Raw genomic sequence first — 14,126 nt, 5'->3', positions numbered from 1 at the left:
AAACACATTTCCGGAGCTGGATAATGATTGGACTGAACTATAAAGAATATGATATGCTCGGGCATACATTCTTGAGATGATCAGAGGTTATCTAATGTCAGACTTGTCACGAAATCGCGTACATCTGAGATGACGCAGCAGATGGTGAACTTAGTTTTGCCGTGTTAGCAACATTGTACCGGGAGATGTGCGGGGCGACGCGACCGAACAAAGCCAAAATAGGAGGTTGCCTATCACTACTGCAATCATGGGCATGATTTCGCTTTTCTTTTTTACGTCATCGAGTGGACCAGCCATATACATTTCCACTTATAACAAGGTAAATTTTAAATTAGATTTTATAATTATTACGTAGATTTAAAACATAATTGTATGCTAAAAATTTATTTAATTAGGTGGAACCATTCGGCGAGTTATGTTGGAAAACCTACATCTCTTGCAGATATACGGCTTCTATTAGACCAACGGTCGGAAGCACAAGTAAGTTTTAAATAAAATATATATAGATAATAAAATACTTATTTCGTATTTAGTATTTAATATTTAGTATTTAGTATTTAGTATTTAGTATTTAGTATTATGTATACAACTAATATTTTTATTATATTCATATAGTTTCAATGGACACCATACGAGGATCCGGCAATTTCAGCAGTAATTTCGGATGAATTATTTCAAAATCTGAACGTTTGGCACGTGAAGGTCCCATTGGTCAACTATGCTATCGTGGAGATCCACCAGTCAGATCGAGTATTACGGAAATTTGGCTTTCGACAGCTGATTCCCGTGGCACCTGAGGTGCTCGATGATGAGTACAAAATAGACTTACGGCAGTTGCATACGGATTGGCCGAGATTCCACTCAGCATATATTGAAATGTGAGAGAATCGGTATGATTATATACCTACTCGGGAACTGATCATCGTTCCTGAGTTAGCGTGCTTGCCGGAATACATGCCATGGTTTAGGATCCATAGAAAGCCATATTTACTGTCCGAAGAAGAGAGGAGACGACAAATTCGTGTCCAAAAGGAACGACAAGGCCCTTTAAATCCAAGAAGAAGGGATAACGACTCGGGCCCATCAACAATGCCCATACAATCAGTTGGCCCATCAATAGTGCCCACACAGTCACTGGGCCCAACACTTCAACCGACGACACCCATATCACAACCTATTCAGATTATGCCAGGCGCGTATCCTAGCTCTTATATATATCCTAACCCTTATATGTTTCCTTTTTCCAGTCCTATGGCAGGTTGGAATGCATGGCTCGGTTCATCTCCGTTCCCAATTACTCTGAATCAACTGCCGATCTATAGGCCGCCGTCGCACGAGGCGCTGTCGGGGAGCTCTTCTTTTTACTAATCCCCATTGCCTATGGGATTCAAACACCTCCGCCATGGGTGATGCAAACACCTCCGCAGTCATTATTCTATCAATGTAGCTCATCCTCCCAACACCCACAACTAGATCTCCAGCCGGATGAACCATAATCCCCGCCGACGCAACCAGAACCCTCTTCGGAACCTGAACCAAGGGGAATCCAGCGCGTAACCGTCGATGACCCCCATGTGGCACTGATTCCGACCGACACCAACATTGACTTTTTTTAATATACTTGTATAAACTTTTTTATATTCTTTCATTTAATAAAATAAAACTATTTTTAATATTTTAATTATAATTTACTCTTTTATATTTGTAATAAAATAAAAGTTGTTTTAGTATTTTAATTATAATTTACTCTTTTATATTTGTAATAAAATAAATGATGTTTTGAATAAGGAAATATTTTTTATGTTTTCCATCATTTTAATAAAATGTAAATAATGCAACATAATTTTATTACAACAACTATCAACTATTCCGATTTGGATATAATCGAGTTGTATGGCCTGGGTTCCTACACCATCCGCACAACTTGTGTTGGTTGATTGTTTCTCGAATATCCATATTATTACGTATTTTAGTCGAGCAAGGTTGACCCTTTGGTTTACGATGCAAATCTCTATCCGATAACAACTTAAACGGAGCAAGCGATACAGACGGCCATTTACGTTCATCTGGGACCGGTGGGAATATGTGTCTCCATACGTTGTACATGTATTCTATTTTGTACACTTCGTCGACATAGCTCATGGGATCCAGACGGAGATTCTGACAAGCTGCAATTACATGAGCGTATGGATAACGAAGTATGTCAAACCTCCCACAGTCGTAGGTCCTATTTGTCAAGTGTACACAATATTGCCAGCCAACAATACCTTGGTTTGGTCTGTCAAACTCCGTCACACAAAACCATAGGTTGTCGTAATCATGACATACTGTGTGCATGGTGTTGGCCCGTGCCTTCGCCTTGTTAATTTCTTGCAATACCTTCGCACACCATACATGGCCTCTTTGCATTTCGCCTTTATACCTTGCTGCTCGCTTCGGAAATAGTACTGCTAAACGAAAATACGTCTCTCCCATAATCGATGTTATCGGTAAATGACGCGTTCCTTTTAGAATAGAATTTATGCATTTAGCTAAGTTCGAGGTCATTTGACCATATCGTAGGTCGCTGCCGTATGCTTGTGTCCACTGTTCGAAAGGTATGTTACAAAGGTAGCCATGGCCTTCTTTATTAACTGAACGCAAAACTGCCAGCATCTCATAAAAAGGTCCTTATTTATCTCATACCCTGCGAATATAAGATGATAGCAAAAATTACATACCACTCTTCCATTCAGAATAAATTGAATATTACAAAAGAAATTATATTAGTAAAGATTAAATACCCATGTTAGTAACTTGTCGTCGTTCACTTGTAGATCGAAATTGCCCATAATAGTTTGATACAACGTGCCTTAGGCAATACCGATGGTGTGTGCGATGCCATAGGTTACCCTGACACTCAATTGATGCTAGTATTCCGGTGCCCCGATCCGATATAACGCAGATGCCAGGTTGGGGACAAAAATGCCTCCTTAGCTTAGAAAGAAAGAATTCCTAGTCATCAACTGACTCTCCTGGTGTTATTGCAAACGCAATTGGAAGGATTCTCCCATTGCCATCTTATGCCACAGCTAGCAGTAGTCGATGGGTATATCTACTATACATAAATGTACCGTCAATTTGTACCAACACCTTGCAGTATAAAAATGCGTCTTGGCATTGCTTAAAGCTCCAGAAGAGACACTTGAACACTTGGCATCCATGGAACAATCGGTTGTTGTAGTACGCAGGTGTCGTTTCAAGGTTTGTTATGCAACCTAGGACATATTTGTCCAGCACCTGACACCACTGCCACAATTCATTATATGAAGCATCCCACTCACCATGCATCTTTTCCAATGCCTTTTGCTTAGCTATCCAAGTATTGCGGTAAGAGGGTGTGTACTTTAATTGGCTACGAATATTGACAATTAAGACCGGCACTGAAGTCCTGGGATCTGCCTTCATCATCGGTAGTATTAAGTCAGCTAACATATTTAAATCCATCTTTGGATGATCTTCTGAAACACCTGTAAACAAAGTACGTTAAATAATGCAACATTACGTAATGACAATATTATTCAGAAACCCTAGAATTTGAGTGAAACTGTACCGCCAACACATTTATGTAGACCTTTGTACTTTTTAATCTCCTACAAGTTTGTCTTTTTCCTTAACGAGACCATAAATTTCCATGAACATGTGTTGTTTTTCACTGCACACTTGGCCTCAAACTTATCGGTTTTGGATTTAACCATGCTATAGTTAACCCCGTCCATAATGCTATGTTGTTTCAATATACCTATAAAACTATCTTTATTGGAAAACACCTTACCAACTTCCAGTTCACCCGAATCCAATGATGAACTTATTCGGTCACGCCTTTTGTGTGATAAATCTGGAAACTCCAACGTATCATCTTGAAATAGATCGACATTATGCATGTGGGCTGGAGGCGAGTTGAATCGTGGATCTTCTTCTTATTCATCTGAACCACCTTCAACATCTTCGGGTATGGTTGGAGTAGACTCCGGTTCAGACAATAATGCAACTTCTGCACCATCGAGCCCGGGCTCTCGAGGTGGATCCACATCGGACTCATCATCCGACTCACCATCATCTGTAACGAACGAGGTTCCCTTGTCGGTGGACGTCGTTGGGAGTAAATAGTCCCTTCTTGTGGACGTTTCATAACGTCCCCAATCAGATGTTGATTGCCAACCACTAGTAGTTGATGCCGTTCCCCAGTATGTATTGTCAGTATCAAACGTCGACCCACCGAGGTGCATGTCCCATGCACTAACGGAGTCTCGGCCAGAGGTTGTGTATTCCATATTGTTACAAAACACGGACGCTTCCGTGTTTTGCCACCCACTAGCAGAGTCTCGGGCAGAGGACGTGTATTCCTCTTGAATAATAGTAGTGTTGAAGTCGCAAATGCATAATTTGACGATGCAAATTGTACATATAACTCGAGGTAGGGTGATCCACTAGCAAGATGAGCCTCCACCATTGCCTCCAAGCTACGAGGACCTTTGATGTCGAATGAGTCATATCTCACGGGATCAACCGAATCACAAAATCGATACTTAATAGATAAAACTTTTATTGGAGTCATTTCGAAGATTTTACGTCTAATTCTTTTTCTTCTGTCAAATCTATGTTCCGGTTAAAAACCAGTCGCGCTGTGTTCTCTGATAAAAAAACAACACCGTTCTCGGTGTCATGGACCTCACCATCATAGTAAATAACAGCACTAATACATTCACTCATATTTAGTTTTTATTCTATTTTAACCTCAGTTTCTCTTGCTGTAACTTATGTAGCCTGAGAATGAAATTTGGCTCATTTATAGTCTAGGGCCAAATAGGAACTACTGTAGAAAAAGAGCGTGTCCACGTGGGAGCTTTTCTCAATAATTTTGCTGAAAGTGCATCTGCTTGAAGCGTTTTTGACACTATTTGTTCAGAAATGTCATCTCACAATTATTTTTTCAGATACCACAGTATCAAAAGAGCGTCCACGTAGGAGCTTTTTCAGTACTTTTGCTGACAGTGCATCCTGCTTAAAGCGTTTTTTACACTATTTTTTTAGAAACGTCATCTCAAAATTATTTTCTCAGATACCACTATAGAAAAAAAACGTCTACATTGGAGCATTTTTCAGTAATTTTGCTGACAGTGCATCCTGCTTAAAGCGTTTTGGATACTATTTCTTCAAAAACTTATTCTTAAAATTTTTTTCTAGATACTACTGAAGAAAAAAAAACCAAAAATTTATTTTAAATACACTAATACATAATTTATATTGCATATATTTTTTTCCAAAACCCTAAACACAAATTTAATTACTTAACCATAAACCCGAATTTAATTGATTTTTAATTAATATTTAATTTAATTAATTAATCTTACATCCTAATTTAATTAATTAATCTTACACCTAATTTAATTAATTAAACCCTTACAAAAACCATAAACCTTAAAAAACCTAACCCTAAACCATAAAAAACCTAACCCACCCTAACCCTAAAAAACCCTAGTCCCAACAGATGAAAAACACGGGCAAAGCGCGTCTCTGAGGAAGCTCCGATCTTCGGGTTGATTACTGGTCATGCTTTTTTCATTATTCATATTTTTATTTTGTTTTTAATTTTAATCTATATTATGATGGTTTTTATCACAATTTCATAGTTTTATTTTATTTTGGGTATATGTAATATTTGTTGATATAAGCGTGCCCCAAATCTATTAGGATCTGTTCTAGAAAGATTTTTATCATGATAGATTATAGTGATGGTGATAGATTTAAGATGAGAATGATAAGTTATTTGAAACTTGACTTTTTGTGCATTGCCGATGTAGTAGGTCTCTTGGGGCTTTTGGTGATTATTTTTTTAGCTGATTAATGTTCATCGTCAAGTTGATTTGATTATGGCAAGGTTAAGACACAAATTTCAGCATTCCAGTGTTGTCACTTTCAGTCATTTTATCTCTCTCTCTTTTAATTATTCTAGAGAAATAGTTTATTCATGGTTTGTACTATATGACATGTCTTTGTATTCCTATTAATAATATTTTCTTTAAAAAATATATGTAGGGTAATATTTATATAAATTTTAATACATTAATATTTTATAATATTATATAAATTTCATATATATGTAGGGATATTCAAATTTCTATTAAAATCGAATTAACTGGCTAAACCGATCTAATTCGATTAATCGATCGGTTAAACGATCTAATTACATCGAAGTTGATTAATAATTTTTTAAAAGATTAGTTATCGTTAATTTAGTTCAAAATCAAGTAATTAACATAATTAACAAAATTTAACAATTAATATTACAAATTATATGTAGTTTTAATTGAATAATTCGGTCAAATAAATATTATCAATTTATATATTATTTTAACCAAAAAATTTAAAACATATAAATTTCAATTTGGTTATTTTTTTAATTTCAATTTGGTTAATATTTAAAATATTAAAAGATTAATTAATTCAACTAACACTAGTTCGGTTCGATTAACTGTTTAAGCACCTCTATACATATGTATATTATGTTTATGTTAAACAATTATTATTTTCAGAATTAAATTTAACAATAATAAAATCAATATAATTATATTTTTCATATATTTACTGAACTTTCAAATTGATTTGGTGTTTCTATCATATCATTAAATATTTCATTTTTAATACATATTAACAGCTCAAAGCACTGCAGAAAATCAAGTTTGAAACTTTGAATAGCTTAAATAGATGAGCTAGTTTAGGTTTTATCCAAAGTACCACAGGTTTCAGTAAAAATTATAAAACTTGAATACAACTTTAAAAAAAATTCCAAGTGTCAGTAATACAAAAAAAAAAAAAAAATCAAATGAATTCCACACAAACTCCGGTCTAACCTTACTTTTCTGTCATAGACTGAAATATACTTTTTAACTCCTAAATTTTAATCCCATCAATGAGAAAATTTTGTCCTTCCATTGTTTAATCTTCAGAACCAACCCCCCAAAAAAAAAAAAAAAAAACAAAATCTCTAAATGGCACAAAAAACTGTGAATCTTCCAGTTGGATCTTAAATTCACGAGAAACCAAAAGCTTTTGCTGTTGACTTGAAGAAAATTCATTCCTCCTCCTGGTATAGTACACTTGCAGCATTGTTTCCTTTGCTAACAATTTCTGGATATGTAGCTGTTATTCACATTCTGCTATCCCCCCAAAAAAAAAAAAAAGGTTTATGGTTTCAGAAATAATGCAAAAATAATCATAATGGCATGGCTTCAGACATAATACCAGTAACTGAAACAGTCCAACTGTACGGTCCGGTTTTTAGCCCTTATAAAGTATAAGCATATATAAGCAAAAAGGATTTTAGTACAACTTTAAGAAGATTGTATCTGGTGAAAATTCGATTTCAATATACACATGGGATTGGACATGCCTCCAGTTCCAGGTTAAAATGGTTCCATCGGATGGTCCGGTTTTTCAGCACTAACAGCTCTTAGAAGGTACCAGTATATATATAAGCAAACAGAGTTCCATATATTTTGAAGTATGAACAAGACAATTAGAACAACTTTAAGAAAACTGTATCCAACAAGACAACCAATTTGTCTGAATGACAATACACAAAGGTACAAGTAACAGAATAGTTGCTTTGCTTGAATTCGGAACCCTTTATTGAATAGCTCTTTATTCTTCATCTAAGCTGGATTTTGTTACAACTGATATGCATGAGAACTAACTCTTTTCCTGAGGCTTCAAGCTCATATAATATAAGGTGTGTTACTTTAGAACATCATAGATACATATCTAAATGTCTTTTACCTATTACTAGAAGACACAGATTGTCTATCGTCTATCGAACACTATACTGGTCAGAATTCATTTTTTTTTTTTTTTTTGTTTCCAACTACAACAAAGTTTGTTTTTGTAAAATGTAACTAAATAGGCCTGCCAACTCTCTTATCTTTCTCTGTGTTATTAACATAGTCTATGTTGTTGCCAAGAATGTCATGCAGATTGGAGGACGAACCTTAAACAAAGCAAGGATTGATGAAGGAAGAAGCCACAGCCCATCTCCGCATATCAAGCCAGAAGCGACAGCAGGAACCATCAAACTGGCCTTCTTTCGATTTAGCTTGTGCCATGCAAAAACAGCCAAACTCCCCACACACATATCAATTGCAAAATAAGCACCAACAAGGAAAGGCACAGCCATTGCCATTGGAAGGGGAATCCATTTCCCGATATTCTTGGGAGAAAAATCTCTCAACAAGTTGGCTGCTATCGCAAAGGAAAAAAACCCATAGCAGAGCTGCAAACAATACTGGGGAAGGGCAGAGAAGCCTTGAACACCAAGAATTGCCATATTTCGGTAAATGAGAGCATATGGGGCTTTGTACTCACCATCAGGGTTCCCCAGATCAAAAGCTTTATAGAAGAGAAAGAATGTAAGAGGAGCTACAATGCAGCCGATGGCAGTCCCTATAGCCTGGCTGAGAAGCATGGATCTTGGAGAAGTGAGAGTTAGGTGACCGGTCTTGAAATCATGCATCAAATCAGATGAGATTGAAACAATGGATTTAATAAGACCACAGCCCACGAGTCCAGCAACCACACCATTTTCCTTTCCGGACAAGGCAGCAAGCACGAAGAGGGCTACTTTTCCGTAATTATAGGCCATGTTCATGTCAGTCAGACCAGCACCATAAGCATTGCAGAAGCTCAAAGAGGGTGCAAGAATGTAAGCAACAACTACGTAATACCATTTCAGCTCGGGGAACATCTGAGGGATTACAATGACGGAAATGACAGAAAAAAAGGTGTATCCTGCACATGCTACCCAAATAGGAATGCTCTCTCTATTGAATAGTTCATTTCGATGAAGATCATCTGGAAGCTGTTTCTGGTTATTGGGAGCTGCATGACAAGTAAAGGAAGTTAGTGAAGCTGGTGTTCCCTAAGAAAGTTAATGAGGTTTTTATTCTCCAATGATCCATGAAAACATGATCACCCGTATCAGGTTTAGCACTCAAAAATCAAATGAACTCCATTTTACATGTCTTGTCATAAAAAAATGAACCATGAAAACAAAAGATCTGAATTGCTTAAGTACCCTTGTAAATCGAAAACAGTCCTTTCTAGTTCCATAGGAGATGGCGCAATCAAAGTAACAAACTGGAGAGGAGCCAAAGAAAAGAACATTTTAGAAAGTAGCTAACTTACATGTTTTATGGTTGCTATTTTTCACTTTAGCGTGAATGTTTCTAGCAGTGAAGAACAGTATCTTCAGAAAATTATAGAGTCCATCCCCCAGGATCAAAGCAATAGAAATAAAAACCTGCATGATAAATGGAAACCAGTGAGAAATGCGTATCGATATTGGTGTCAAGATATTATTAAGAGAGAAGCTCTGCAAACCTTGTAACCATTTAGACTCTTCATGCTGCTTTCAGGTAATGTTGCAGGGAACCACTCTCCCTTGAGCCCACCGATCAGTGGCCACATTACTCCCCAAGAAAGCACCGCACCAAGGAGCAAAGATAAGTTTACTAGATGTGGACAGATCATTCCTGCTCCTATGTAAGTCATACTGAAATCAAAGTAAAATCTGCAAAATTGAAGTTCTTGAATCAATGATTATGGCAAGAGATGTATTGGTGGAAAGATGACAAACATAGACAATAAGAAAGCTGGATCCCGTACGAGTTTTTCCAGGCTTTCAAGCCAAATGTGGGAAACTGAGAAAATCCACATGAATCTCCACCTGCATAGAACCATTGGAAGAAAGCCCAGAGGAAACTAAATGAAAAGAATTTCAGAAACCCATGAACCTGCTTCCTGAAGATGAATCATTACAAGCTTGAGTTACGCCACACTCAAAACCTGTTTCATTTCTAACTAGAAAAGAAAAGAGTTCTGAACAGTAGATTCATAAAGAGTTCTGAACAGTAGATTCATACTTAGCATTTTTGTCTCCTTTGGGAGTATGAAACCCATTAATCAAAACAGCTGTAGCAGTTCCACTTGGGTAAGCTAATTTGTAGTCGATTATCATAATCTGAAATAACAAAAATTAGAATTAGAAAATTAAGACCCAGATTACCGACTAAGAGTCACTGATATCACAGCAGATTAACTATCATCAACCTATCTTGGAAACACAGAATAGAAAGGAAGGGAAGTAAAAGAAACATGCATACCTTTCTTAGAGGAACCAATGCCAGAAGCCCAACAAAGCAGCTCACAAAGAGAAACCCAGTCATCCAACCGATCCCAGGTTCCTTAATGCTCCCAGGATTATTACCTACGGCATCAACTCCTGCTTGTTCATATGTCTTCCTGTTTAAACCCAACAGATAAGATCCAAAACCACCTGCATTGAAAAATTGATGGAAAACAAAAAACAAGAAAATCAGGTGGATTGGTATCCAATTAATCAATAAACTCATCCAAAATGAAACCGGGAACTGATTGCAGACAACAATACCTCCAACAGCAATACTATAACAAGCAACTGCACAAGTCTGAATTATAGTATTCTCTTGTCTAGTGAATGGAGTTGAAACAAATCCAACCTTTTGCAGCAACTTTGTCCATGACCCGACCAATACAAAGGCAAGCAGAGCGGCCGAGACATTAAGATTCGGAACTAGCCCAGTTGTGAGATTGAGCTTCATCACTATCACACTGTACATGATACCAATAAGAAGGCTAGCAATGAGTCCTCTAATTGTTATCTGTTTCGTCCAAGGTGCAATTCTCTTCAACTCTTCTTGCTCATCAATCCTCTCTTCTAAATCATCTTTCTCAACCCTTTCAATTTCTTTCATCTCCTCCATGTTCATGTTCCCCATTGATAAAATCTGGTTCTTGGCTTGCTAGTCTAATTCAACCATCAAAACTCATTTTTTTCAGGCCCAGTTCAAAGAGAAAACAAATACTACAATAAAATTACATGGACAACTCATGCAGCCACTGAAAGATCTTACCTTGATGATCAGCTTGTACTTCTTCTTGCCAAAGTTCAGCTCAGCAAACTTGTTTCATATTAACTAGAATTCATTAAACAATGTCAACTTGGGATTTCAGTTTTTGTTTTTCTTTGCTTAATCTAAGAACACGCCATAAAAGTGATAAATTACTTTACTCATTTCTCACCTTAAGAGTGTCCTTCCTCGAGTTGACCTGCAGAAAGCTCCAAATACAATGAAGAAAATATCCAAAAAATCTAAGTTTTGAGTATTTCAGTTCAATGGTCGAGGCAGCAGTAATAAATACCTCTAAAAGGACCACGAGCGAACCACACGCTTCGCGAAAAGCCAAAACGATAAATAAATTTAATTCAATGCAAATATCAAAATCACAAAGAGCATTGAATTCCGCATCTGAAACAAGACCCTAACAATCTTCAAAACGGGTATCTCAAAATCAGCAATTCGAGACTTTTGGATTTGGCACGATTTGCAGAGTCTTATATTAAAGCGACCCACGGTTTACTAACCCCCACCAAAAGGAGTTTAAAGACTTTCAAGAACCGTTGCCTGTACTGCAAAGCAGTAGTACAAAGTTAGCTTTTGTAGTACATTCATTCGGTAGCCATTAAGTTTGATTCTTTACGTTGACTCCCATTAAGTTCAGCTACAAATTTGCAGAGAGAAGGAAGTGTGGGATGGAAATGGAAAGGGAGGTCCTTTCAAAGAGATTCAACGGAACTAGTCCCACACCTTTGGCTTTGAAAGCGGCTCTACTATGGAAAAGCGGGTGGCCTTTATCAATTGGAATAATAATGGGTGACAAACATATTATTCACTTGAATAGTAATATATGTTTACAATATTAATAAATATAAAAATTTAAAAAGTTTTATTTATGATTTACCCACTAAATTATAGTTATTTGTATATGGTTAGATACTTAATTTGGTAATTTTTTTTGAAAAACAAAACCAAAATAAGTACATTATACTACTAGAAGTAAATAAATCACTTGTTTTATTCTAACATAAATTTAGTAATAACTCATAAGCCTCTTCGAAAATCAGCAAAACTTCCTTACTATTAGAGGTCAATTTAGCAAGCTCATCAGCCACTCAATTATCCTTCCTAAGAAAATACCTGAAAATCCATTGTTTTTATTATTTTAACTGTTTGATTCTTTTAACCAAAGTTAAATTAGAAATAGTCGATTGTCTATCTTCAATAGCTTTGATCATCTTTAGGCTATCCGTATGGATTAATACTCTATCATATCCTCGTCCATGTAGAATAAGCAGTCCATCTAGAATAGCCCCAAAACTCACGTCAAACATTGAACATTCCTCTAGATAATGATTATAACCCAAGATCCAATCCCCAACCTAATTTCGCAGAACTCCACTAGCAAATGTGAATCCTTTCTTGCCATTGGCTGCTCCATCAATATTTAAGTGAAACCAATTACCTAATAGATGATGATTAAGGGACAACTCATGCATTCTAAGCGAGTCCTTCTTGTGGGTATTATTATACTGTCTAGCCTAACTATAGGAAACTTTTACGGTCTTAAAAGTACTCCAAGATAAACCTTGAAAAATAAATAAATTTTTATTTTTCCAAATACGCCAAATGATCAAACCAAAAAAGTAAGACAAATTAACTCTTACGATAGACAATTCCAATTGTAAAGATAAGTTTGACTTTAACCACTTCAATGAATCGTCGAAAAAAACTTATTTTGTTGATTTTCAGGCACTAAATGCAGCAAAACTTCCTTCGCAGGTGAACAATCTCTCAAAACAGGGAGAGTATCTTCCGAATCATGACCACAAAATGAACATGAACAGCCTAACCAATACCTCGCCTAACCTGTCCCACATTAGTAAGTAATCGTCTACCCTTTTAATTGTTACTAAGAGTTAAACTTTTATTAAAGAGATTAAATAAAGGTTAAACTTTTCAAATAGATCAGCCAAGGCCAAACATTTTGAACACTTTCAAAATGTTTGACCGAGTAATCCTTAAAATGTTGGGCATTAATTCGAGCATTTAGATTTTTCATTTCAATTCTTAAAACAAATTTAAACTCTTAAATCATAAGTTAGCTCGATATTTACTTAGAAGAAAATTTATTAAAATATCTTTTAATATATAAAATAAGTTATATTATTACGAAAATATTTCTATCATTTGATATTTTTATATAAAATTAATAAAAACTTTATTATAATAAGAATTGAAACATGAAACAATAAATTTTAAATATTTAACTTTATCATTTCAATCTAAAATTATTTAATTTTTATATAAAATTTTAATGAATACATTTATCCTAATCTAATTTAAATAATAACTTTGTCTTAATTATCAAGTATCACGTTTTTATCGACCAAGATTCATCTTTTTAAGATAATTGGAAGAAAAATCTAAATTGAAAAAAAAATTAGAGATCAAAATGAAAAAACCAATATAATTCAATGGTAACATTGTAAATAAAGTAAAAATTTTACGAGGGTCAAAGAATCAGAAAAGGGTAAGCACCGTGAGAGATCGAGATTGAGTATTGGAGTTGATTTTCTATTGGCATCATAACAAAGCATGGCCTTAGATGTCTCTCAGAAGTGGGCTATTTTGTGATTCCAATGGTGTTATTGTCGAGCGTGGTTGCAACGCTCTCCCTAGAGAAACTGGGCTTCCTCTCGAATATTTATTGGTTGCGCTCCCATAGATGGCAGTATTCCCACGTTACCGTAAATAATGGGTAAACTATAAAGAAAATTTTTAAATAAATCTTTTTCATTTATTTCTTTCTATTTTTCTCTTTCTATTCTCTTCATTCAAAGTAGTTAAATTCTGATTTATTGAGTCTTAATTCAATTAATATTAATATTATTGTTAGTATAAGAGATCGTGAGTTTAACTGTGTTAATAGCATTATCTTCCTATTTAACGGTTGAGAAAAAACTATAGGTAATTATAGACATTATATAAAAAAACAGATATTATAAGAACCTACAATAAAATTAATGTTAAAATGAATAGTTGAATCTTGACACACTATAAACTCATTCTAATAGTATAATCTAATCATTCAATTTCAAAATATGCTTCCATATTTACACAGATACCTTTTACTATTAAGATTTTTAAAACTTA

At 35.3% G+C, this 14,126-nt stretch overlaps 1 protein-coding gene across 3 annotated transcripts; it reads right to left on the bottom strand.

Annotated features, from left to right (window-relative positions):
• Nucleotides 1-7,667: 7,667 nt before the first annotated feature.
• On the bottom strand, nucleotides 7,668-11,865 carry LOC108457466 (metal-nicotianamine transporter YSL3-like). Of its 3 annotated transcripts, XM_017756544.2 has the most exons (10): nucleotides 11,275-11,827; nucleotides 11,155-11,181; nucleotides 10,986-11,048; nucleotides 10,484-10,879; nucleotides 10,197-10,369; nucleotides 9,957-10,054; nucleotides 9,700-9,834; nucleotides 9,415-9,604; nucleotides 9,220-9,334; nucleotides 7,668-8,913 (listed from the first exon to the last, which is right to left on the bottom strand). In XM_017756544.2, the coding sequence occupies exons 4-10, from the start codon at nucleotides 10,848-10,850 to the stop codon at nucleotides 7,985-7,987; spliced, it is 2,007 nt and encodes a 668-aa protein (XP_017612033.2). In that variant the 5' UTR covers nucleotides 10,851-10,879; nucleotides 10,986-11,048; nucleotides 11,155-11,181; nucleotides 11,275-11,827; the 3' UTR covers nucleotides 7,668-7,984. The 3 variants fall into 3 exon arrangements, with proteins under 3 accessions (XP_017612033.2, XP_052874886.1, XP_052874887.1); XM_053018926.1 differs by having other exon boundaries at nucleotides 11,155-11,865; XM_053018927.1 differs by lacking the exon at nucleotides 11,155-11,181.
• Nucleotides 11,866-14,126: the final 2,261 nt, after the last annotated feature.

This window comes from Gossypium arboreum, chromosome 9 (assembly GCF_025698485.1).
Source record: "Gossypium arboreum isolate Shixiya-1 chromosome 9, ASM2569848v2, whole genome shotgun sequence".
In the NCBI taxonomy this organism is placed as follows: domain Eukaryota; kingdom Viridiplantae; phylum Streptophyta; class Magnoliopsida; order Malvales; family Malvaceae; genus Gossypium; species Gossypium arboreum.
The sequence above is the reverse complement of the archived record's forward strand: the minus strand, read 5'-3'. Positions and strand labels throughout refer to the sequence as shown.